Source organism: Cherax quadricarinatus, chromosome 66 (assembly GCF_038502225.1).
Source record: "Cherax quadricarinatus isolate ZL_2023a chromosome 66, ASM3850222v1, whole genome shotgun sequence".
In the NCBI taxonomy this organism is placed as follows: Eukaryota; Metazoa; Arthropoda; class Malacostraca; order Decapoda; family Parastacidae; genus Cherax; species Cherax quadricarinatus.
This window is the reverse complement of record NC_091357.1, coordinates 14,324,456-14,348,426: the sequence shown is the minus strand read 5'-3', so window position 1 is coordinate 14,348,426 and position 23,971 is coordinate 14,324,456. Positions and strand designations below refer to the sequence as shown.

General features: G+C 42.6%; 1 protein-coding gene across 3 annotated transcripts in view; it reads right to left on the bottom strand.

The window, feature by feature from the left end:
* Window positions 1–23,971, bottom strand: part of LOC128704109 (RING finger protein 17) — a 297,172-nt gene that overhangs the window by 97,453 nt on the left and 175,748 nt on the right. For all 3 annotated transcript variants that reach the window (XM_070099113.1, XM_070099112.1, XM_070099114.1), the window contains 4 exons: window positions 23,226–23,393; window positions 3,371–3,546; window positions 2,112–2,224; window positions 693–1,444 (listed from right to left, as the gene is read on the bottom strand). In XM_070099113.1, coding sequence (XP_069955214.1) covers window positions 693–1,444; window positions 2,112–2,224; window positions 3,371–3,546; window positions 23,226–23,393 — 1,209 coding nt within the window. The remainder of the gene's footprint in view (window positions 1–692; window positions 1,445–2,111; window positions 2,225–3,370; window positions 3,547–23,225; window positions 23,394–23,971) is intronic.

Sequence of the window (23,971 nt, the reverse complement as noted above, 5' to 3'; positions counted from 1 at the left end):
ACTATAAATTGTATTAATTAAAATTTTTTGCCACCCCCTCATTTTGTATTACTGTATAATTAAAATGCACCACTCCATAACCTTGTGTCTAGTTTTATGTAGTGTGTAAGCATTAGGATTAGTCTGCTCAAAATGCTCATGTATGCTAGTAGCTTTCTTTATGCTTAATAATATTTTACTACATGTAAACTACACATTGTATGTTATGCAAAGAAATAAATTTTGGAATTTCGAATTTGGAATTTCCTAGACCTATCAACAGGGAAAATGAGCAGCCATAAAAATAAACTAAAAGTGAAGACACAATGAAAGAATACTATAAAGTAGTTCTTCATAGTTTTAGAACACTAGAATTAAATGAGGTAGTAAAAGCAGCACCTACTGCAAACTTAATATAATAAAGGATGAATTAAATATCAGACAGGATGCCATAAGCTTAGCTCTGTTCCTGTTGCTACATACTGCATATGTAATTATAGTACCATCAACAAAAATCCAAAACTTAAAATTATCTAATGCTGTGATCAGTATGTGGTGATAAGGAAAGAATTAAGAAAACAATGATCAAAAAGTTAAAGAGGTCATAAATGATGGGTGCACAAAATATCTGAAAGGGTCACCTGGTACTTACAAATAATTGCATTTATCTTTTCAAGGATATAAAACTTAAAGTGAGATAAAAGTTTCCTTACCTCAACTGTATCTGGTACTTGTAAATCAATGTTTTCTGAATGTTTAAGACTGGGGCTGAATATAAAAGAATCTTCACTGAGCTTGGTCGATGTATCTGATGGAGCTAATCTTAATGAAGAAAACTGTTCTGCTTGTAGCTGGATGTCTGTACTCATAACTGACTCGATATTTAAAGTGCAATCTTCATCATCATTATAACACTGCACATTTAATTTATTTTCAAATTGAAGCTGCTGTGAATTTGTCTTTTCTTCTGATATACAACTGGCCTGACTTTCCATTTCAGGGTTGAGAAAATCGTTGGTCAATTTTAAGCTACTAAATTTATTACTACAAACTGGGAAACTGCTTTCAAATTGGCCTAAATGTGTGTCACAAAAAAAATTTTCCCCAGTCGAGTTAATCTCTTCATTTGGGATTCCACAAGAGTTAATTTCTCTTAGGAAGGTCACTTGAGCATCTGAAGTTTCTATGGAAGTTCTCTTGTCGCTCCATCCAATTTCTCTGAAGTTTCCATTTACTTGCATAAGGGTTTCTGAGCTGCTCCCAAGAGACTTTTGATTGCTGATTGGAGAGAATCTGTGATTATTTGTAATTTCATCAGACTCTTTGGCTGTTGTGGCCATTAAATTTGAAATACCAACTTGACATATACTGTCAATGGAGACACCAGTGTTACTGACATTTGAAAGTTGATAATTTCTATACATATCTGATTTAGTAGGCACTTTATCTGAAGACTTTCTTGTAACTGAAAGGAGAGAGAAATGCATTAATTAATTAATTCTATAAAATTCAAATTCTTTACTTTCAGATCTTTCAATAAAAAAGACATACAAATTTACTAATATATTTACCAGATGAAGTCCTTACCTGGACCTACTGTACTACATAAAAAAATGAAACAAACAAGACAAATTATGTTACTATAAATAAAATTTGCCTGGCAAAAATCATCTTGGACACAGTACAAAGAATATTATCTCCTTTTAGCTTTGATTACCATGATGCTGATCCCCATCTTTGCAAGAGAAATTTCAAAATACTATCAAATTACCAAATTTTAGGCCATTTATATGAACTCTATATATGAATGTACAGAACACACAAAAAAGCTCATGGGGTTAAAGACTCGTTACACTGGTTGGTAAACAGGTATGGATGTCAAGTGTCTGGAAGCTCATGGCTTTCTGACACTTGACATCCATGACCAACAGAGGTAACATCCATGAGGCCACCTAGCCAGTTACTGGCCAAATCCAACAGTGCTTAACTTGTGTGTGAACCCATCATCTACAGTACCATGACAATGGTTAAGATGCAGGGTCTAAAAGTTCTAGCTCAATCCCCCCAAATATAGGTGCAGATTCATGATCTCTGTTAATAGTATACTAATGTCTACAATCAGAGCAACTCACCTTGATCCATTACACTGAGTTCTAGACATGACAACAACTGGAAGCGGTCATGTATCTGGCCAAAATCAATACACTTTGCAATGCTGTCTTCCAGTCCATCCATAACTTTGAAACTGAAGTTAAGAAAAAACAGACTATTGTCATACTCAGTCAACTGTCTATATTATTGTATGTATGTGTATATGTATGTGCATGAGTGCGTATATGCACGTGTACAATGCTTGGAGTAACAACATCATGTACCAATGTTTTATTTCATGAAAATTACATTATTTATACCATATAATGAAATAAAAATTGTACTGTATGTATTTAACCCATAAACGGTCCAAGCAGATCTACTTTCACATGTGTAGTGCTACAAAACTAGATCTACGTTTTTTTTTTGCATATTTTCAAATATAACAAAAAAAAAAGTAGATCAAAGTTTTTTTACACATTTTCAAATGTAAAAAAACAAAAAGAAGATCTACTTTTTTTACATACTTTCAAATGTTAAAAAAACGTATATATACGTTTGGACCATTTACGGGTTAAAACAGCATGATGGTTTGGCAGTCTCCCATTCACATTTTACTCTACCACTTATCAATGTCAAAAGAATTAATTTTTTATACTGTAACTTGGTTCTAGAAACACACAGTTTGTATGTACATTCAGCTTTATTTTAATTTTCATTTCTCAAAATATAATTCCTACTACTCTGTCTATATTGACATCCTCTTAACTAGCTTTTCCTATTCAAATTCACCCATAATAAAGTTTATCACCTGCTCCAGTTCTCTGATGAAGCACAACTCTCATGATTCTTATTTCCATTATTAATTGAGCATGTATGCTAAAAAAAAATATAACTTACAGGGCCTCAAGCACACCTTTTAGCCTTAATATTGCAGACAGGCATCACCAAGTTCATGTCATGATTTAGTACTGTTTAGTACTCTCTTGTACACATGGCAACACTAGAAGTATCGTCTATTCCAACAGCTCTGAACACATGAATTCTTGTATATGAAGAGAATTTCACAATTTTAAGAGATTTCTGCATAAGGCTCCTAACTCAGTGGCATGATCTCAAGTTCTCATCCTTAATTAAAATAGACTGCTTACATCATACATGATGACAGAGTTTCAAGGACCTTGCTGATGTTATGATGTGAAGACATAACACGACCCTCCCAGCTATTCGCTGTGAAAAAATTAACCAGAATTCTTTGCACTGATTGGGAAATACTGTACATATTTAATATAACTCATACCTGAATAAGTTATCATTTTCATTCATATCCTTTAGAAGAGGATAGGCAGTTACCAGTTTGTTCAATTCACTCATCACAACCTCTGGGTGAGCTACTGGGGAATCTCCATGGATAATGCTTTCAGCAGCTGTAAGCAGTGTCTTCCTCTTTGTGATTTCTTGCTCCAGCTTGATTTCCTGTGTGTGAAACAATACAAGATTAGTAACCGAGACATCTTAAACACTATGCATCCTACATTTACAGAACAATAAATTCTAATATGATATACCCCATGTCTGGCTTAATCTTTGTAAAAACTGGAACTTCCTGCCAGAAATCTCCAGAGCCACCCTTTCTGCCAGCATCTTCAAAACTACAATAAAAAAAAGAGAACACTTCCTTCACTAACATAGCCCAACAGCTAAATATGATAATAGTATATTTTCATTTTCTCACTGCACATTACTCCTTCATGATAAAGTTGATATGTTAGCCAAGAAGAGTACCCAGAAGGAGAATGTAGAATATAACTTTGGTATAACTGTGTCAAGCATTAGGAATAATATTAGGAGAGAAGTAAATAATGAAAATGATTGTTATAGGAATGCAGTTAGAAGCCTGAGTAGATCTATAACCCACTATAACATGAACATAAATAAGTATGTTTATGGAGCAACGTGCAATGTGAACAGACTGACTGATGTTGTAGTGGCCAGGCTTAGGCTTGGTTACAAGTACTTCTGGCAGTTTGGGAGACACACAGATGATGATCAAACTAAATGTAAATTATGTGATCAGGCATATGGTCACTCTCTTGAACACTATGTGCTTAATTGTCCACTTATTGAGGAATACAGAGACAGACAGTATAATAACCTATGTGACATGTCAAGATATCTTATTAATGAAAATAAGATACCAGATATACTAAGCAAATTTCCTAAATTTGCTTGTAACAGATAAGTGAACTATAGATATGTAGATATAAATACATATGTATTCTTGTTAACCACTTGGGGCCTAGTTCCTAGGCCTTTTGTGTATCCATATGCTCTCGCGCTACCGTCCACAGGATGGATATGGGGTGCACAATAAACTAGCCACTTCGGTGGCAAAATCTAATCACTGCCACAAGAATGGAAAACAATATATTCTTATTCCCATTATCTGTAATCTTCACAACCATTAAATACAGTGGACCCTCGGTTATCGGCCAGCTCGGTGATTGGACGGTTTTTCAGCTCTTGGTGATCGGCCATTTTGGACATGTCCGTCTGCCGGCTGAGGCCACTTGCGCGTCAGTTTGGAGGTCTCTCTCGATGTGTGAGGAAGCTTCTGCACATATATCCAAACATTTCGCTTGTTTTCCACTGTTTTTTGTGGGTTTTTTTGCAGTGTAATTGCAAAATAAGTAACCATGGCTCCAAAGAAAGTTTCTAGTAAAGATCCTGTGGTAAAGAAAGTTAGAAACACCATGGAATTTAAACGTGAAGTGTAGCAGGCATGCAAGAAGTGTAGCAAGCATGTAGGAAGTGTAGCAGGCATGCAGGGAGTGTAGCAGACATGCAGGAAGTGCAGAAGGCATGCAGGGAGTGTGACAGGCATGTAGGAAGTGTAGCAGGCATGCAGGAAGTGTAGCAAGCATGCAGGAAGTGTAGCAGGCATACAGGAAGTGTGACAGGCATGCAGGAAGTGTAGCAGACATGCAGGAAGTGTAGCAGACATGCAGGAAGTGTAGCAGACATGCAGGAAGTGTAGCAGACATGCAGGAAGTGTAGCAGGCATGCAGGAAGTGTAGCAGGCATGCAGGAAGTGTAGCAGGCATGCAGGAAGTGTAGCAGGCATGCAGGGAATGTAGCAGGCATGCAGGGAGTGTAGCAGGCATCCAGGGAGTGTAGCAGGCATGCAGGGAGTGTAGTGGGCATCCAGAGAGTGTAGCGGGCATGCACAGAGTGTAGTGGGCATCCAGGGAGTGTAGCAGGCATGCAGGAAGTGTAGCAGGCATGCAGGGAGCATAGCAGGCATGCAGGGAGTGTAGCAGGCATGCAGGGAGTGTAGCAGGCATGCAGGGAGTGTATCAGGCATGCAGGGAGTGTAGCAGGCATGCAGGGAGTGTCGCAGGCATCCAGGAAGTGTAGCAGGCATGCAGGGAGTGTAGTGGGCATCCAGGGAGTGTAGCGGGCATGCACGGAGTGTAGTGGGCATCCAGGGAGTGTAGCAGGCATGCAGGAAGTGTAGCAGGCATGCAGGGAGTGTAGCAGGCATGCAGGGAATGTAGCGGGCATCCAGGGAGTGAAGCAGGCATGCAGGAAGTGTAGCAGGCACCCAGGGAGTGTAGCAGGCATGCAGGGAGTGTAGCAGGCATGCAGGGAGTGTAGCGGGCATCCAGGGAGTGTAGCGGGCATCCAGGGAGTGTAGCAGGCATGCAGGAAGTGTAGCAGGCATCCAGGGAGTGTAGCAGGCATCCAGGGAGTGTAGCAGGCATGCAGGGAGTGCAGCAGGCATCCAGGGAGTGTAGCAGGCATGCAGGGAGTGTAGCAGGCATCCAGGGAGTGTAGCAGGCATGCAAGGAGTGTAGCAGGCATCCAGGGAGTGTAGCAGGCATGCAAGGAGTGTAGCAGGCATCCAGGGAGTGTAGCAGGCATGCAGGGAGTGTAGCAGGCATGCAGGGAGTGTAGCAGGCATGCAGGGAGTGTAGCAGGCATGCAGGGAGTGTAGCAGGCATGCAGGGAGTGTAGCAGGCATGCAGGGAGTGTAGCAGGCATGCAGGGAGTGTAGCAGGCATCCAGGGAGTGTAGCAGGCATGCAGGGAGTGTAGCAGGCATGCAGGGAGTGTAGCAGGCATCCAGGGAGTGTAGCAGGCACCCAGGGAGTGTAGCAGGCATGCAGGGAGTGTAGCAGGCATCCAGGGAGTGTAGCAGGCATCCAGGGAGTGTAGCAGGCATGCAGGGAGTGTAGCAGGCATCCAGGGAGTGTAGCAGGCATGCAGGGAGTGTAGCAGGGATCCAGGGAGTGTAGCAGGCATGCAGGGAGTGTAGCAGGCATCCAGGGAGTGTAGCAGGCATGCAGGGAGTGTAGCAGGCATCCAGGGAGTGTAGCAGGCATGCAGGGAGTGTAGCAGGCATGCAGGGAGTGTAGCAGGCATCCAGGGAGTGTAGCAGGCATGCAGGGAGTGTAGCAGGCATCCAGGGAGTGTAGCAGGTATGCAGGGAGTGTAGCAGACATCCAGGGAGTGTAGCAGACATTCCAGAAGCCAGCATTAGTCTTCAATAAAGGTATGTAATACCTTTATTATTATTATTATGTAATACCTTGTGAATATTTTTGTCTGGAACGGATTAACTGTATTTACATTAATTCTTATGGGAATTATTATTTCGGTTTTCGGCCATTTTGATTTTAGGCTGAGCTTCTGGAATGGATTACAGCCGATAACCAAGGGTCCACTGTATACTGAATGTCTTCGAATATGTTATTATGCTAGAATCCTAATTACCTGTAAAGCCAACCAGTAATCCTTAACCCTTTGAGGGTCGACAGGCCCTCTCCGAAACTCGTTCTCAGGGCCGGCCAAATTTCAAAAAAAAAAAAAAATTATTTTTTTCTTATGAAAAAATAGTTTTTTTTCTAAACATTATAGGCTAAACAAAAAATTTTTAACGTCAATACTTACCGAGATATGGAGGCGTGAAATTTGCCAAAATTGAACAACATATGGTAACATCGCTGACTGCCGTCACCCGGTATTTTTCTATTTACTTTTTTATGTACTATTTTCAATTATTTTTCAATTTTTCTTTTTCTGAGTAACTTTTATGGCCTCTGAGGCCAACATGATCAGTATTTTGTAAGTTATTTCTTTTTCAATACTACACAATAAGGGCGTAAACATTGTTGTCATTATTTTGTTTACAGAAAATATTTACACAAACAAACGACATGAAATGTTGTTTATTACTATTTTTCTATATTTTATATACACATATACAGTCACAGGGAATGTTTCTAGAAGTTCTGAAGCCTGTGGAACTCTTTGAAACATGGTGTCATGCACAGTGGTGTTTTACACTCCTCACACATAAAACGAGTGTCTCTGCATTGTTGTGGGCGTTTTTTTGTATGTGCACAGACGTAACACCTCTTCTGAGCCTTCTTCTTGAAAGCAGTAGCAGGCAGTTTTACCAGGAAGTGATCACCATGCTTCAGACGAGCAGGTAGTTGTTGATAATTTGGTGGGCGGTCAGTTGCAGGTGTTGTTCCTTGGTACTTGAATACTATTTGTCTGATGACAGACAAACAGAATTCGCCATACTGTGGTTTGTTTCTGGTCCTCATCTTATACATATTATAAGCATTGAGCATGGAAATGTCCAGAAGATGGAAAAACAGTTTGATGTACCACTTATAACTCTTGCAAACACAATCTGCATGTCACATTTGTCCACTGAACGCATGTTGAAGGTGTAATCAATCACAGCTGCAGGTTTTAGAATGGGTTCATTTCTCTCTCTATGCTGCCTGCCACTGTCTGCCATTTCATTAGGGTGAATTGATGACAACAGTGTGACATCTCGTTTGTCATGCCACCGAAATGCCATGATGTCATTGGCAGCAAACGCCTGCACCTCACCTCTACGAGTGCCAGCGTCAAACCTGGGCATATGTTTCCGATTTGCACGCACTGTGCCACACACATCTGTCATGTTCACTCGCAAAAAATCACTGAGTGAGGGGCTTGTGTACCAGTTATCTGTATATAATATATGCCCCTTACCAAGGTATGGTTCTATCATTGTTTGAACCACATCATCTGAGATGCCCAATAACTTCCTGGTATTTTGCAATGTATAACTTCCAGTGTACACAATAATATCCAATACCAGACCACTGTAACAATCACAAAGCACAAACAACTTTATATCAAAGCGGTTCCTCTTGCTTGGTATGTACTGCTTGAAAGAGAGTCTTCCTTTGAACAGAATCAAAGACTCGTCAATTACAAGCTTCCTGAAGGGATAAAAATGCGTACTGAATTTCTGTTTCAGATACACAAACACATTCCTAATCTTATATAACCTGTCAGTTCTGTCAGGCCTGGTTTTATCTGAGAAGTGAAGCATACGTAACATTAGCACAAATCGATTCACTGGCATTATATCACTGAAACCTGGTGTTGCAATCAGGGGGTCTGTTGACCAGTATGATTTCACTTTGTGCTTATACACATGTGGCATAAGCATTATTGTGGCAAAGAAAAGATACATCTCAGCCACAGTTGCCTCCTTCCACTGGTGTAGACGTGATTTTGGTGAAAGTAATGTGTTTGCCATGGTGTACTTGTAGTATGTGTTGCTTTCCATGGCAATACTTTTCATCAGTGGTTTGTCAAAGAATAACTCGAAACATTCCAGTTCAGTGGCACTGTTCCCAAGTGCACAAGATGGCCGTATTCCACTTTGGCTGTCATCAAACTGGTGGGGATTTGGAACAAAATTGACAGCTTCCTGCCAATCCCAGGTGCGGTCTGCTGGTGGGTACTGGACAATGACAGGTGGTTGTGGTTGTGGAGGTTGTGGTTGTGGAGGCTGGTGTGGTGGGTGAGTGGGGGATGGTGGCCTTTGTTCTAGATCAGCTGAGGCAGCGGCGTGGGTGGCAGCGTGGGTGGCAGCATGGCCCACTGCTGGTGCCTCACCGCCGGCACCACTACCACCACGCACATTTTCCATCCCAATTGCAACAGTATCTTCGTCATTTTCACTGTCTGTTCCTGTTGTACAGCCACGGGATGTACTCCGAGATACACTCCTTCCCCTTGGTATAACATATGGCACACTACCAGAGCGCATATATCGTCGTATATACTGACGCTTCACTGGGGAATATTGCACTTCACTATCACTACTGGAACTAGTTTGAAGAGCTTGTAGTTCATATTCACTATCACTATCATCACCCATGCTCTCATCTGAGTCTGGGATTTTGGAAAATAGAAGTTTCCTCTTGGGTTCTGGAACAACTGAACGTGAACAAGAGGGCCCAGCACCAGAGGTGGAAGGCTGAGGGTCGTCTGGGTTTTCCTCACTATTACCGATATTATGGTCATTAGTTTCGGTCAAAACCTCACTAAAACCACGAAACTCATCTTCACTGGCACTTCCATCACTATTAGAACTGTCACTGGGGAACAAAAGTGTCCCAATTCGCCGAGGAGTGAGGACCTTCTTACCGCGAGGCATGGTGGACATTGTTTACTAAGAGGGCATTCCCACAATGCACCACTGGGTCCCAGATTTTTTTTCTACCACGCACACCGACCACGCAGACCCATTCTCTCACACCTAGGCCTACCAGCCTTTTCGCGCGAGATTTGAGGCCGCTAGAATTTATGCGTACTAGTACGTCAAAAACCCCTACGCATAAGACGTACTAGTACGACCAAAACCCTCAAAGGGTTAAAACAATTAGACTCAATAAAAGTGTTCACTGTAATTCCTAAATTTATTGTTAATATGCTAAAATCCTCATTACCTGTGATCACAAGACCGTGACTGAAACTATACACTGAACCAATCTTGGGCGGAAAACATTATATACTGAGTCAAAAAAGGAGAATTAGTGTGCACTACCTAGCAGAGTTTACTGCCAGAGGGGAATCATAGGCCTGTGTTCCGTGTGCAAAATAATAATAATAGAACTTTTCTTTGTCAGAGGAAAGAAAGTCTCCCTGATAACATTGTGTATACAGTGGACCCTTAACCAGCGATGGCATCGATTAACGATAAATCTGACTAGCGATACATTTAAACGCAAAAATTTTGCCTCAACTAGCGCTTAAAAACCCGACCAGCGCTATTCGTTCCGTACCATACGCGTCCACTTTGGCCTGAGCGCGCCTCACTTGCCTCTTGGGTGTCAGTGTTTACAAGCCAGCCAGCCACCGCGGTCGCTTCCAAACATACAACAACTGGAACATTTCATATTATCACAGCCTTTGTAGTGATTGCACCTGCAAAATAAGTCACCATGGGCCCCAAGAAAGCTTCTAGTGCCAACCCTACAGCAAAAAGGGTGAGAATTACTATGGAGATGAAGAAAGAGATCATTGCTAAGTATGAAAGTGGAGTGCGTGTCTCTGAGCTGGTCAGGTTGTATAATAAACCCCAATCAACCATCGCTACTATTGTGGGTAAGAAAACGGCAATCAAGGAAGCTGTTCTTGCTGAAGGTGCAGCTGCTGCTGCACCACAGTCAGCTGTTGTTGTTGCTGCACCACAATCAGCTGTATTACTCGAAGATGTGGAGAGAGTGTTGTTGGTGTGGCTTAACGTGAAACAATTACCGAGAAACGATTAACCCTGAAGGGTTAGCCACCCAGGATAACCCAAGAAAGTCAGTGCATCATCGAGGACTGTAACTTATTTCCATTGGGGGTCCTTAATCTTGTCCCCCAGGATGCGACCCACAACAGTTGACTAACACCCAGGTGAACAGAAAAAAATGCCTGGAACTAGTGCTCATATTGGTGAGGTTAGTGGGGAGGATGTGGAAGAGTTGGTGGAGGAGGACAATGAAAAACTAACCACTGATGAGCTGCTAGATCATCTTCAACAGTAAGAGGCCACACCTGAGGAAACTGCTTCGGAGGAGGGGAGAGAGAAATTGGAGAAGTTGCCTACTTCAAAGATTAAGGAAATGTGTGCAATGTGGCTTAAAGTGCAAACCTTTTTTGATGAAAATCACCTTCACACAGCTATTGCAAGCCATGCTGGTGACTATTACACTGGCAATGTTGTGAAACACTTTAGGATAAAGGAACGAGAGGTACAGGCCTCTATGGACAGATATGTTGTGCGACAGAAGTCCAGTGACTCTGAAGCTGGTCCTAGTGGCATTAAAAGAACAAGGGAAGTAACCCCAGAAAAAGACTTGCTGCCTCAAGTGCTAATGGAAGGGGATTCCCCTTCTAAACACTAACAAGATCAACGGTCTCCCCTCCTCCCATCCCATCAATCATCACCAGATCTTCAATAGAGGTAAGTGTCATGTAACTGTGCATGTCTTCTTCAGTTTGTGTGTATTAAAATTAATATTTCATGTGGTAAAAAAATTTTTTTTTTCAATACTTTGGGGTGTCTTGCACGGATTAATTTGATTTCCATTATTTCTTATGGGGAAAATTAACTTGACTAACGATTATTTTGATTAACGAAGAGCTCTCAGGAACGGATTAATATCACTGGTTGAGGGTCCACTGTACATAGTGTATAGTGTATACTACAGTGGCTCCCTAGTATATAGATGATAAAGGCTAAATTGTCATTTGAAAACAGGTGAATTTGTAAATGAAGTGATAAGCCTATAGAGGCAGGTGCCAGAAGTCGCCAGAATCTTACCAGAGTGGTCAGCTGTTTTAATAATCTTCCTGGCCTGCTAGTGTAGTCGTATATAATCTAGTGATACCAGTGAATAGCAGAATACAGTGCTGTAGTAGCAACTAACCAGTATTATAATGGTACTTAGTGGAGTGGAGTGACTTTCATTAGTTTCTTTTTTCTTGAAATACCAGACGTATACTGTGAATTTCATATAACCTGTAGTTACCAGCGGTCGCAATATATACAACGAGAAGCAATTATTACTACAGAAAAAGCGTCCTTCCTCCAAAATTTCCACCAGTCAACTATAGTGATAATATAGCATTTATTGTGGTGGAGAAGAAAAAAAACTAGAAAAGCTAGATACAGCGATTGATAAACAAGGGATGAGGCTTGACCGTTCGTCATTGTAGGAGCTGCCAGAAATCACCGGTTTCTTCAACACGCAAGTTATACTTTTGTATCAATCAAATCACATATTACTCAGGTAGATAATTTCCAGTAGATTTAACATGAGGAAATTAAATCTTCATCAGAGTACAAAACAAATTCTGGCCACAAAATAGAGCGAAACACCAACGTCAAAGACCTGGGAGTGATTATGTCGGAGGATCTCACCTTCAAGGACCATAACATTGTATCAATCGCATCTGCTAGAAAAATGACAGGATGGATAATGAGAACCTTCAAAACTAGGGAGGCCAAGCCCATGATGACACTCTTCAGGTCACTTGTTCTATCTAGGCTGGAATATTGCTGCACTCTAACAGCACCTTTCAAGGCAGGTGAAATTGCCGACCTAGAAAATGTACAGAGAACTTTCACGGCGCGCATAACGGAGATAAAACACCTCAATTACTGGGAGCGCTTGAGGTTTCTAAACCTGTATTCCCTGGAACGCAGGAGGGAGAGATACATGATTATATACACCTGGAAAATCCTAGAGGGACTAGTACCGAACTTGCACACGAAAATCACTCACTACGAAAGCAAAAGACTTGGCAGACGATGCACCATCCCCCCAATGAAAAGCAGGGGTGTCACTAGCACGTTAAGAGACCATACAATAAGTGTCAGGGGCCCGAGACTGTTCAACTGCCTCCCAGCACACATAAGGGGGATTACCAACAAACCCCTGGCAGTCTTCAAGCTGGCACTGGACAAGCACCTAAAGTCAGTTCCTGATCAGCCGGGCTGTGGCTCGTACGTTGGTTTGCGTGCAGCCAGCAGCAACAGCCTGGTTGATCAGGCGCTGATCCACCAGGAGGCCTGGTCACAGACCGGGCCGCGGGGGCGTTGACCCCCGAAACAATCTCCAGGTAAACTCCAGGTAAACTCCAGATCCTTCATGTGTTAGCCCAAATCACCGACCAGTATGTTTTAAATAAGTGACCCACTGATCAGATCAGATCAACTGGTCCGAACCCTTGACTGGTCCGAACCCTTGACTGGTTTCAAACGGATTCGTTGGACAATAAAGCAGACTGTAAACGGATGGGGTTGTAGGTGCCCTCATCAAACACAAACAATATATATAAATCAGGAACGTACACGGTAAGCTGTCCAATATACAAGTACAGTTAGAAATAGAAATACAAATAGCTAGAGCTTCATTTAAGGAGGTTATTAATAGAATATTCAAGAGGTTGCTAGTAGAATTACAGTAAATCAACCATTCAAATCATTATGAAGCTGTGTGTAGTCTGCGGTCAATCAAACAAACGGGCTTCCACATGGATAAATTGTCATTTTTGTGGAAATTGGTGTCACGCCCCTTGTGCAGATATCCAAGAACTATCTACAAGCAGTATTAAAACAGGGAAGTGTTTTTGGGTATGCCCAAATGAGATAAATCTGTGGACTAAAATCACAAGGGTATTAAAAGAGGATAACATCAAAGCTGCTTTCATAGAAAACCTGGAAGCTTTCTACAACAGATGGGAACATAAAAAGTCTGGGCTGAATGGTACTGCCCTTGATACTGGCCATGTAGTCGGAAACTGTAAGGCTGGAGGTGATGTCCTGGTAGTCAGTAAATGTGGGGCTGACAGTGCTGTCCTGGAAGACAGTAATGGTGAAGCTGGAGGTGCTGTCCTAGGAGACAGTAATGGTGAAGCTGGAGGTGCTGTCCTGGGAGACAGTAATGGTGAAGCTGGAGATTTTGTCCAGGTAGTAGGGAATTATACACAAATAACCCGCACATAAAAGACAGAAGCTTACGACGACGTTTCGGTCCGACTTGGACCATTGACAAAGTCACACTAACAGAGGAGGAGCAGGACAACTATATATAGGCAGGAAGAGGTGGAGGTAGTAGTAGTGGTAGTAGTAGTAGTAGTAGTAGTAGTACAAGAATTGTATATAATACCGACAGGATGAAATGACACACGCACAACACCCGGGCATCCCCACCGTAGACGTTTCGCCATCCAGCCAGCCACTGGATGGCGAAACGTCCACAACAAAGACAACCAGACGCCGCACATGTGTCTAATTTCATCAGTAGATGTAGTAGAAGAAGAGGTAGTAGTAGTGGTAGTGGTAGAAGTGGGAAATAAGGAAGACGAGCCAGTCAAATACAAAGGAAGGGGAGCACTGCAAGAGAGCTAGAAACCCACAGAGGGAGAGCAAGCGCACCGAGGTGCGTGAAAGGGGAAGTGGTGAAATAAAATAAAGAAGGAACAGAAACACGAGACAGGAGAGAGAAAGACAACCCAGAGGAGAAAAGGAGAGAGGAAAGGGGAAGAGGAAGAAGAAAAAGAAGAAGAAGAAAAAAAAAAAAAAAAAAAAAAAAAAAATGAGGATTCAGGTTAAGTCACGGGTGTTCTGAAGTTTGGAGCATTTTACAATGTAGTGGGAGAGGAAGGCATCTACAGAGACGAAGCCAGGGCTAAGGTTCATACAAGGAAAGTTGTGTATTAGAGAGGATTCAACTAAACGGCGACTGTTCGAGTTGGAAGTAGGGAAGACAGTTTTAGCAGAAGACCAGTCAATAGGATGGCTATGATCTCTGACGTGACAGAAAAGAGCATTGTTAGTGTCGGCAAGCCTAACACTATTTTTGTGCTCCCTAAGTCTGTCAGAAAGAGATCGACCAGTTTCTCCAAAGTATTGAAGAGGACAGGAGGAGCAAGAAATAGAGTAGACACCAGGAACATCTGTGGAGGGAGGAGAGGTATGAACGAGATTAGTGCGAAGAGTGTTAGTCTGGCGGAAGGTAAGCTTGATGTCTAAGGGACGGAGAGAATTGTTGAGATTAGAAAGACCGGAAATGTAGGGAAGGCAGAGGATAGAAGAGTTCCCATGAGTAGAGAGTTTGGGAGAGAAGAAATTGCGTTTAGCACGTGAGAGGGCAGAGTCTATGAAATGGGAAGGGTAGCCAAGACGGGAGAACGAATTATAAAGAGTGGAAATTTCTGCTGGAAGGAACTGAGGATCACAGATGCGGAGGGCACGGAGAAAGAGGGAGATAAGAACACTTTTCTTGACAGGGGAAGCATGATAGGAAAAGTAGTGAATGTACATGCCACTGTGCAGTTCCTTCCAGCAGAAATTTCCACTCTTTATAATACCGTTCCAGTCACGGTATTGTGCCTTTTTGTTATTTATTTGTAGTAGGGAATTATACGCAGGAAGGAATACATATAAATGACCTCATACAGGACAGGAGCCGTAGTAGGGAAACAAGTGTAGTCAAAGATAAGATAAAACCAATATTGCAAACTAGAAATACCACAGGAAATAGCAAACAAGAGGACTCCACTAGCAATAGTGAGGATATATTACCAAAAACAACTGGTGGGAGCTCCATTGTTGGTGCTAGGGAGGATAGGAATAAGACAGGGAAACATGCACCAACAGGGAATACAGTCACAGAAACCCAAGGCAAACGGAAACCAAGCCTGTGCACATACTATGCACTTGGTATCTACAGGCATGGGAAATCTGGAAAAACAGATGAGACGTGCAACTATGACCACCCTAGAAAATGCCATGCCCATATGACAACAGGAAAATGCAAACTCCCTTCCTGTAAGCTTTTTCACCCTGAACTGTGTACCTCTTCAGTACAGGAAAATCTGTGCTATAACTTAAATTGTCAGGCACACCATCTAAAGGGGACAAAAAGATACAAAACATCCAGGCCATGGGAAAACCTGGGTAGCCACAGCCACTCAAGAGGGAGAGGTTTTTTAGTGCCAGGAAGGAAAAAAAACTGGCAGGAAATGGCAGAAATCATACACCAAATCCAGTCATTCCTGGAGTGGAACCACAGTCGATGGCCTCCACTCCAAACCAACAGATACAGATACTAATGACGGAAAAAAAATACCCCCCCCCAGTACCAACAATACCACCAGTCCGATGACATTCTTCTTTGCAAATATACAGGGTCTAAAGACAGCAACAAACAACAAAATACCTTTCATCCGTGGACTGCTTGCAGAGGCAAAGGCAATGTTCGCGGCTTTCACTGAGACTCACATAAAGGATCACTTGGACAACGAAATATGGATCCCAGGTTACAACCTATACAGATGTGACAGAGTGAACAGGAAAAAAAAGGGGGGGGGGGGGTTGGCCTGTACATTGCAGAGTCACTTGTTTGCACAGAACTGCTTAATGCCTCAAATGATGTAGTGGAAGTTTTAGCAGTAAAGGTCGAGAACCAAAACCTAGTCATTGTGGTAGTCTACAAGCCTCCAGATGCAACATCCCAGCAATTCCAGGAACAGCTGTTAAAAATTGACCACTGTCTGGAAAATCTTCCAGCTCCTGCACCCAACATCTTGCTCCTGGGGGATTTCAACTTAAGGCACCTAAAATGGAGGAATATAGCAAATAATATTGTTGCAGTAATAACACCAGGAGGCAGCTCTGATGAAAACTCACACTCACGCGAGCTTTTAAATCTCTGCACAAAATTCAATTTAAACCAGCAAATAATAGAGCCTACTAGACTGGAGAATACACTAGACCTCATCTTCACTAACAATGATGATCTGATAAGAAATGTCACCATATCAAAAACAATATACTCAGATCACAACATAATTGAGGTTCAGACATGTATGCGTGGAGCCCCAGACTGACATAATGAGATTAGTCACGAGGGAGCATTCACCAAATTCAACTTCAAAAACAAAAACATAAAGTGGGACCAAGTAAACCAAGTCCTAACCGATATAAGCTGGGAAGATATACTAAGCAACACAGACCCCAACTTATGCCTAGAACAGATTAACTTGGTGGCACTCGATGTATGCACAAGGCTTATTCCTCTAAGAAAAAGGAGGAGTAGATGTAAAATAGAAAGAGACAGGCGCTCCCTTTACAGGCGACGGAAAAGAATAACAGAGCGGCTAAAAGAGGTCAATATATCTGATATGCGTAGGGAGACACTGGTCAGAGAAATAGCAAGCATCGAACTTAACCTAAAGGAATCTTATAGGAATCAGGAATCGCGGGAAGAACTAAAAGCCATAAATGAAATTGAAAGAAACCCAAAGTATTTCTTCTCCTATGCCAAATCAAAGTCGAGAACAACGTCCAGTATTAGGCCCCTACTTAAACAAGATGGGTCCTACACAGATGACAGCAAGGAAATGAGTGAGCTACTCAAGTCCCAGTATGACTCAGTTTTTAACAAGCCGCTAACCAGACTGAGAGTCGAAGATCAAAATGAATTTTTATAAGAGCCACAGAATTTGGTTAACACAAGTGTATCCGATGTTATCCTGACACCAAATGACTTCGAACAGGCGATAAATGACATGCCCATGCACTCTGCCCCAGGGCCAGACTCATGGAACTCTGTGTTCATCAAGAACTGCAAGAAGCCCCTATCACGAGCCTTTGCCATCCTATGGAGAGGGAGCATGGACACGGGGGTCATCCCACAGTTACTAAAAACAACAGACATAGCCCCACTCCACAAAGGGGGCAGTAAAGCAACAGCAAAGAACTACAGACCGATAGCACTAACATCCCATATCATAAAAATCTTTGAAAGGGTCCTAAGAAGTAAGATCACCACCCATCTAGAAACCCATCAGTTACACAACCCAGGGCAACATGGGTTTAGAACAGGTCGCTCCTGTCTGTCTCAACTATTGGATCACTACGACAGGGTCCTAGATGCACTAGAAGACAAAAAGAATGCAGATGTAATATATACAGACTTTGCAAAAGCCTTCGACAAGTGTGACCATGGCGTAATAGCGCACAAAATGCGTGCTAAAGGGATAACAGGAAAAGTCGGTCGATGGATCTATAATTTCCTCACTAACAGAACACAGAGAGTAGTCGTCAACAGAGTAAAGTCCGAGGCAGCTACGGTGAAAAGCTCTGTTCCACAAGGCACAGTACTCGCTCCCATCTTGTTCCTCATCCTCATATCTGACATAGGCAAGGATGTCAGCCACAGCACCATGTCTTCCTTTGCAGATGACACCCGAATCTGCACGACAGTGTCTTCCATTGCAGACACTGCAAGGCTCCAGGCGGACATCAACCAAATCTTTCAGTGGGCTGCAGAAAACAATATGAAGTTCAACGATGAGAAATTTCAATTACTCAGATATGGTAAACATGAGGAAATTAAATCTTCATCAGAGTACAAAACAAATTCTGGCCACAAAATTGAGTGAAACACCAACGTCAAAGACCTGGGAGTGATCATGTCGGAGGATCTCACCTTCAAGGACCATAACATTGTATCAATCGCATCTGCTAGAAAAATGACAGGATGGATAATGAGAACCTCCAAAACTAGGGAGGCCAAGCCCATGATGACACTCTTCAGGTCACTTGTTCTATCTAGGCTGGAATATTGCTGCACACTAACAGCACCTTTCAAGGCAGGTGAAATTGCTGACCTAGAAAATGTACAGAGAACCTTCACGGCGCGCATAACGGAGATAAAACACCTCAATTACTGGGAGCGCTTGAAGTTCCTAAACCTGTATTCCCTGGAATGCAGGCAGGAGAGATACATGATTATATACACCTGGAAAATCCTAGAGGGACTAGTACCGAACTTGCACACGAAAATCACTCACTACGAAAGCAAAAGACTTGGCAGATGATGCAACATTCCCCCAATGAAAAGCAGGGGTGTCACTAGCACGTTAAGAGACCATACAATAAGTGTCAGGGGCCCGAGACTGTTCAACTGCCTCCCAGCATACATAAGGGGGATTACCAACAGACCCTTGGCAGTCTTCAAGCTGGCACTGGACAAGCACCTAAAGTCGGTTCCTGACCAGCCAGGCTGTGGCTCGTACGTTGGTTTGTGTGCGGCCGGCAGTAACAGCCTGGTTGATCAGGCTCTGATCCACCAGGAGGCCTGGTCACAGACCGGGCCGCGGGGGCGTTGACCCCCGGAACTCTCTCCAGGTAAACTCCAGGTAACATACGGTCAAAGAGGAGGCCCAGAAACTTGACTGTATCATGTTCAGGGATATAGGAGCCATAGAGGTACAAAGGATGATCGGAGATGACAGAGCGTCTAGTGAAAGTAATTTGGTGGGTCTTAATGCTGGAAAATTTAAACCCATGTGTAGTGGCTCAATTGGAAACACGGTCGACTGCATGCTGGAGAGAAACTGTAATGAGGTGACAGTCAGCGCCTGCACAGGCAATAGCGAAGTCATCAACATAGAGTGATGACCAAATATTTGATGGAAGACTAGAGGCCAAATCATTAATAGCAAGGAGAAAAAGTGTTGTGCTCAGAACACATCCCTGGGGGACACCTTCAGCTTGGATAAAGTCCGGGGAGAGCACATTATTAACCCGAACACGGAAATGCCTGTCAGTTAAAAAGTTCTTAAGGAAGGATGGTAGATTGCCTCTAAGGCCTAAGGAGTGGGCTTGGGCTAAAATATTATACCTCCAAGTTGTGTCATATGCCTTCTCAAGGTCAAAAAATATGGCAATAACTGAGTGGTTATTCGCAAAGGCATTACGAACATACGTATCCAAGCATAGTAAGGGGTCTATGGTAGAACGTCCCTTACGAAAGCCATATTGACGAGTGGAGAGACTGTTGTGTGTCTCTAAATACCACACTAAACGTCTATTTACTAGGCGTTCCATCACTCTGCAAACTGCACTGGTAAGAGCAATGGGACGATAGTGGGAGGCTTCATGTCCCGTAGTACCCGGTTTGCGGAAAAGGAGAACAGTGGCAGATTTCCACAGCTGTGGAAGAACTCCTTGTGACCAAATAAGATTGTAAAGGCGCAATAGGACTGCAAGGGCTGACTGATGTAAATGTTGTAGCATACGAATATGAATGTCGTATGGCCCAGCTGCCGATGATCGGCAAGCTGAGTGTGTTGCCTCCAGTTCTTGAAGTGTAAAAGGCACATTATACTGTTCTTCTCTGAGAGAAGAAAAGTCCAAGGGTGCTAACTCTCTGGCAGACTTTGAGGAAAGAAATGAGGGGCATAGATGAAGTCCCTGAGAAATATGGACCAGATGATTGCCAATTTCATTGGCAACATCTAGTGGGTTTGCTGTATCAACACCGGCAACCCGCAGAACAGGAGCCGGGTCAGGAGAATATTTACAACTCAGTTTTCGTACTGTTTTCCAGACTGCACTCATAGAGGAAGCAGAGGTGATGGTGGAGACAATCTCGCCAGCAAGTGCGTTTAGCGTCATGGATGACACTGCGAGTGATCGCACGCTTCTGCTTAAAATCAAGAAGTCTCTGTGTGGTTCTATCGTACCGGTACCTGCCCCATGCAGCGCTCTTCAAACATACTGCACGAGCACAAGCAGGAGACCACCAAGGCACGCATTTCTGAGAATGCCTGCCCGAAGTTTGGGGTATACAATTAGAAGCTGCGGTTAAAACGGAGGACGAGAAGAGGTGTAAAAGCTCATCGATGGAGGACAAAGAAGGAACATCTCTAAAAACAGTTAGGTGTGAGTAAAGGTTCCAATTTGCCTGATCAAATTGCCAGCGTGGGATGCGAAGAGGTGGTGAATATGAAGGGGAAGTAAGAATGATTGGGAAATGATCGCTGTCATGTAAGTCCGGGAGAACAGACCAAGTGAAGTCTAATGCGGCGGAGGAAGAGCAGACTGAGAGATCGATGCAAGAGAGAGTGTGAGTCTGAGGATCAAAATGGGTGTGAGTACCTGTATTTAAAACATGGAGGGGGTGGGTGGCAAGAAAAGCCTCTAACTGAATGCCACGGGAATCACAGTGAGACCCTCCCCAGAGGAAATGGTGGGCATTAAAATCGCCAAGTAACAGAATCGGGGGCGGTAATGACGAAAGAAGAAAAGCAATATCTGGAATAGATAATGCCCGAGAAGGAGAGAGATATAAAGAACAGAGCGTATACCACCTATGCAAGTGGATACGGGCTGCAGTGTAATGCAGCGAAGTACGAACAAATAGCTGATGGTACGGAATATCAGTGCGTAGAAGAAGGGCACTTTCATTAAAGGTCCCATCAGGAAAAGGATCTGAAGAATACAATAAATTATAGCCTGAGATGGGAGAGATAACAGCAGAGTGTAATTTTGGTTCCTGTAAGCAAACACCAACAGGGGAAAACTGGGAGAGTAACATCTGAAGCTCACCCCAATTACCCCTGAGGCCGCGTATATTCCACTGTAAATAGGCCATGATTGGCAATGATAAAGATACCTGAAATCTGCAGGTAAGGGTTCCTACGGACTAGAGGAGTTAGGAAAGTCCACATGCGGAGGCAGTGGAAAACGTTCAAGCAGCGAAGGAATGGTGCGCTGTGAAGAAAGGAGTTGCGCAGATGGAGCAGAGGAGAGAGAAGGAACGGAGGGTGGATCAGTGTCCATTGATGGTTTGGTCTCTGCAATATATTCAGAGATTGCTTCAAATGTTTCGGAATTCAGAGACGTTGTATGGGAGACAATATTGGAAATGGTAGGGGGAGGATGAGTAAAGATTGGAACTGTAATGGACTGTACCAAGGTAAGGGGGGGGGGCAAAAGGGTGGAGGGAACTGGAGAAGCGTGGAAGGGGACAGAAGAGGCAGAAACCTAGGAGGTGGCAGAAGAGGAAGAAACTTGGGAGGGAACAGGGGAGGAAGGTACAGTATGAGGAGGAGGGTGAACCTCTACACTTGTAACCGAGCCAGTGAGAGGGGAAGAACCAGGTACAGAGACAGGGAAGGTAAAATGAGGAGGTGGAAGATGGGTAGGAGGTGTTAACAGACCTTTTTTTGACTTTTGAGAAGTAGAGGGATGATTAGAAGGAGGTGTCATAAGAGATCTCGTCGCTACTGAAGCTTGTGAGGGAGAACACCAAGAAGCGAGATCAGACTGAGGTGTTGAAGTAAAGACGTCTGAGCCTAGGACAGCAAAAGAATTAGATACAGGAGTGACTATGTGAGAGATAACCACAGAGGTGGTTGAAGAAGATGGGATCCCAGAAGTGGTGGGACGTTTTGAAACACGGGAATAAGAGACACGAGGTAGTCTCCCTTGGAGGCGGAGATGAGAAACTGCCATGGCATAAGGGAGACCTTCTGCCTCTATTCCAAGCCTAGCTGCCTTCTAGAGATGTCATTAGCCCTGTCAGTCTCTAGAGATATGTCAGTGGCTAAGATGCACTCCAAGAAAATTAGATCTAACCTGATCACTTTTCAGAGGCCTTAATAACCTAGCCAATATGTCAATAGGCTATTCACAAAAAGATGCCATTTCAATAATCACTTCTGAGATAATACAATAACTTGATATTGAGATTTACCTGTGTGATTATGTGGCAGAAAGAAAATACTAGCAATTTTTACAATAGAGTAAAACATTTAACAAGTCTTGTGTTTCACTCTTTTAAGACAGGACAGAAGTACTTCCCTAATGCTCTTGCTGTCAATCAATCTACTTTTCAAATAGTCACGTATGTATTTCTTTATCAACACACTATTACAACTTCAGAAGCTCATCTTACGCTATGAACAATGAATTTCCTTACATTTCCGTAGATCTGTACTGTAAACTCTCCTTCACTAAATCAAATCTCCAAAACTCAAGACATAGTTTACAGGAAAATAGCTGAAAATGGTAAAATTAAATAAGTATTTTTCAGTAAAAATCTATTTTTTTCTTTTTCAATTCCTACAACCAACTTCGTAAAGCAATATCTCATATAACTTGGATGATGATGAATGACAAAAAATTTTCTCCACTACAAGAATATACATTGCTAAATTATTTAAATTAATTTATTGATTCAAGTCAATACAACATAATTTCACAACTTGTTGTTATTGCCATCTTAATCCTAAGTCAGTCTTAAGTTTGCCCAGAATGCTCTGCATATACAGGGGCTTTCAGCATGTACACCTAATGTCATTCTCCTTTGTACAACCACTGTATCATGCTGATTATTATTATTATTATTATTATTATTATTATTATTATTATTATTAAAGAAAACAAAACCATAAACAAATTGTACAGAGGAAAATTAATTTTGGGTAAAAGATGTGACTAACATAGTTGGTGAGAGTTTTGCTGAAGTCATTGGTGAGGCTGTGAACAGTGTTGATAGCAGAGAGCTCCTGGTGTTGCAGAAGACCATGCAGGCGGTGTGTGTAAGCACGAATGTCACTCACGACTTCATTGCAACCATTTAAAACATTACCAATCAAATCACGGCATTTCTGAAACAAAAGTAGTTACTGATAATCTTGCTAACACAATTTTACATAAAAGTATCAAGTTGAACTTCAATACAGAAAAATGACGTTGAAACTCTCATTCTAACTCACTCACTCAGAGGTAAAGGTCCACAAGAAGTGTGGGGAAAGTGGGGATGGGTAAAAGTAAAAGAGCTGGGGCTAGATTCAGGAGCAAAAACATTGTGCGGAATGAACAGTACATGACTGGTCAAGCTTGGGAGGAGAGTCAGACAACATGGCAGCCCCAAATGACTGGCAAGGCTCCCTGTCACACTACAGTACAGGTAAGCTCGCCAGGATGGGTCCTGGCCTGGGTCTTCATAATTGCTTTGGTTCCCAGCCTTGACAAACTTGGTAGCAAGATATTCAGGACATTGCTTGTGTTTTCATGGCAAGGATAGGAGGAGGGGGGAAGGTATAATACAAAAATTGTGTGGGTAGAAAGGAATAGGGCATTGTTAAAGGTCCACACCTGCAAAAGGGCAGGAATTATCCCATTCTGTATCGTTCACCAAGAAGGCGAATACCATTAGGTACACCACCCTTTATGGTGAATAACT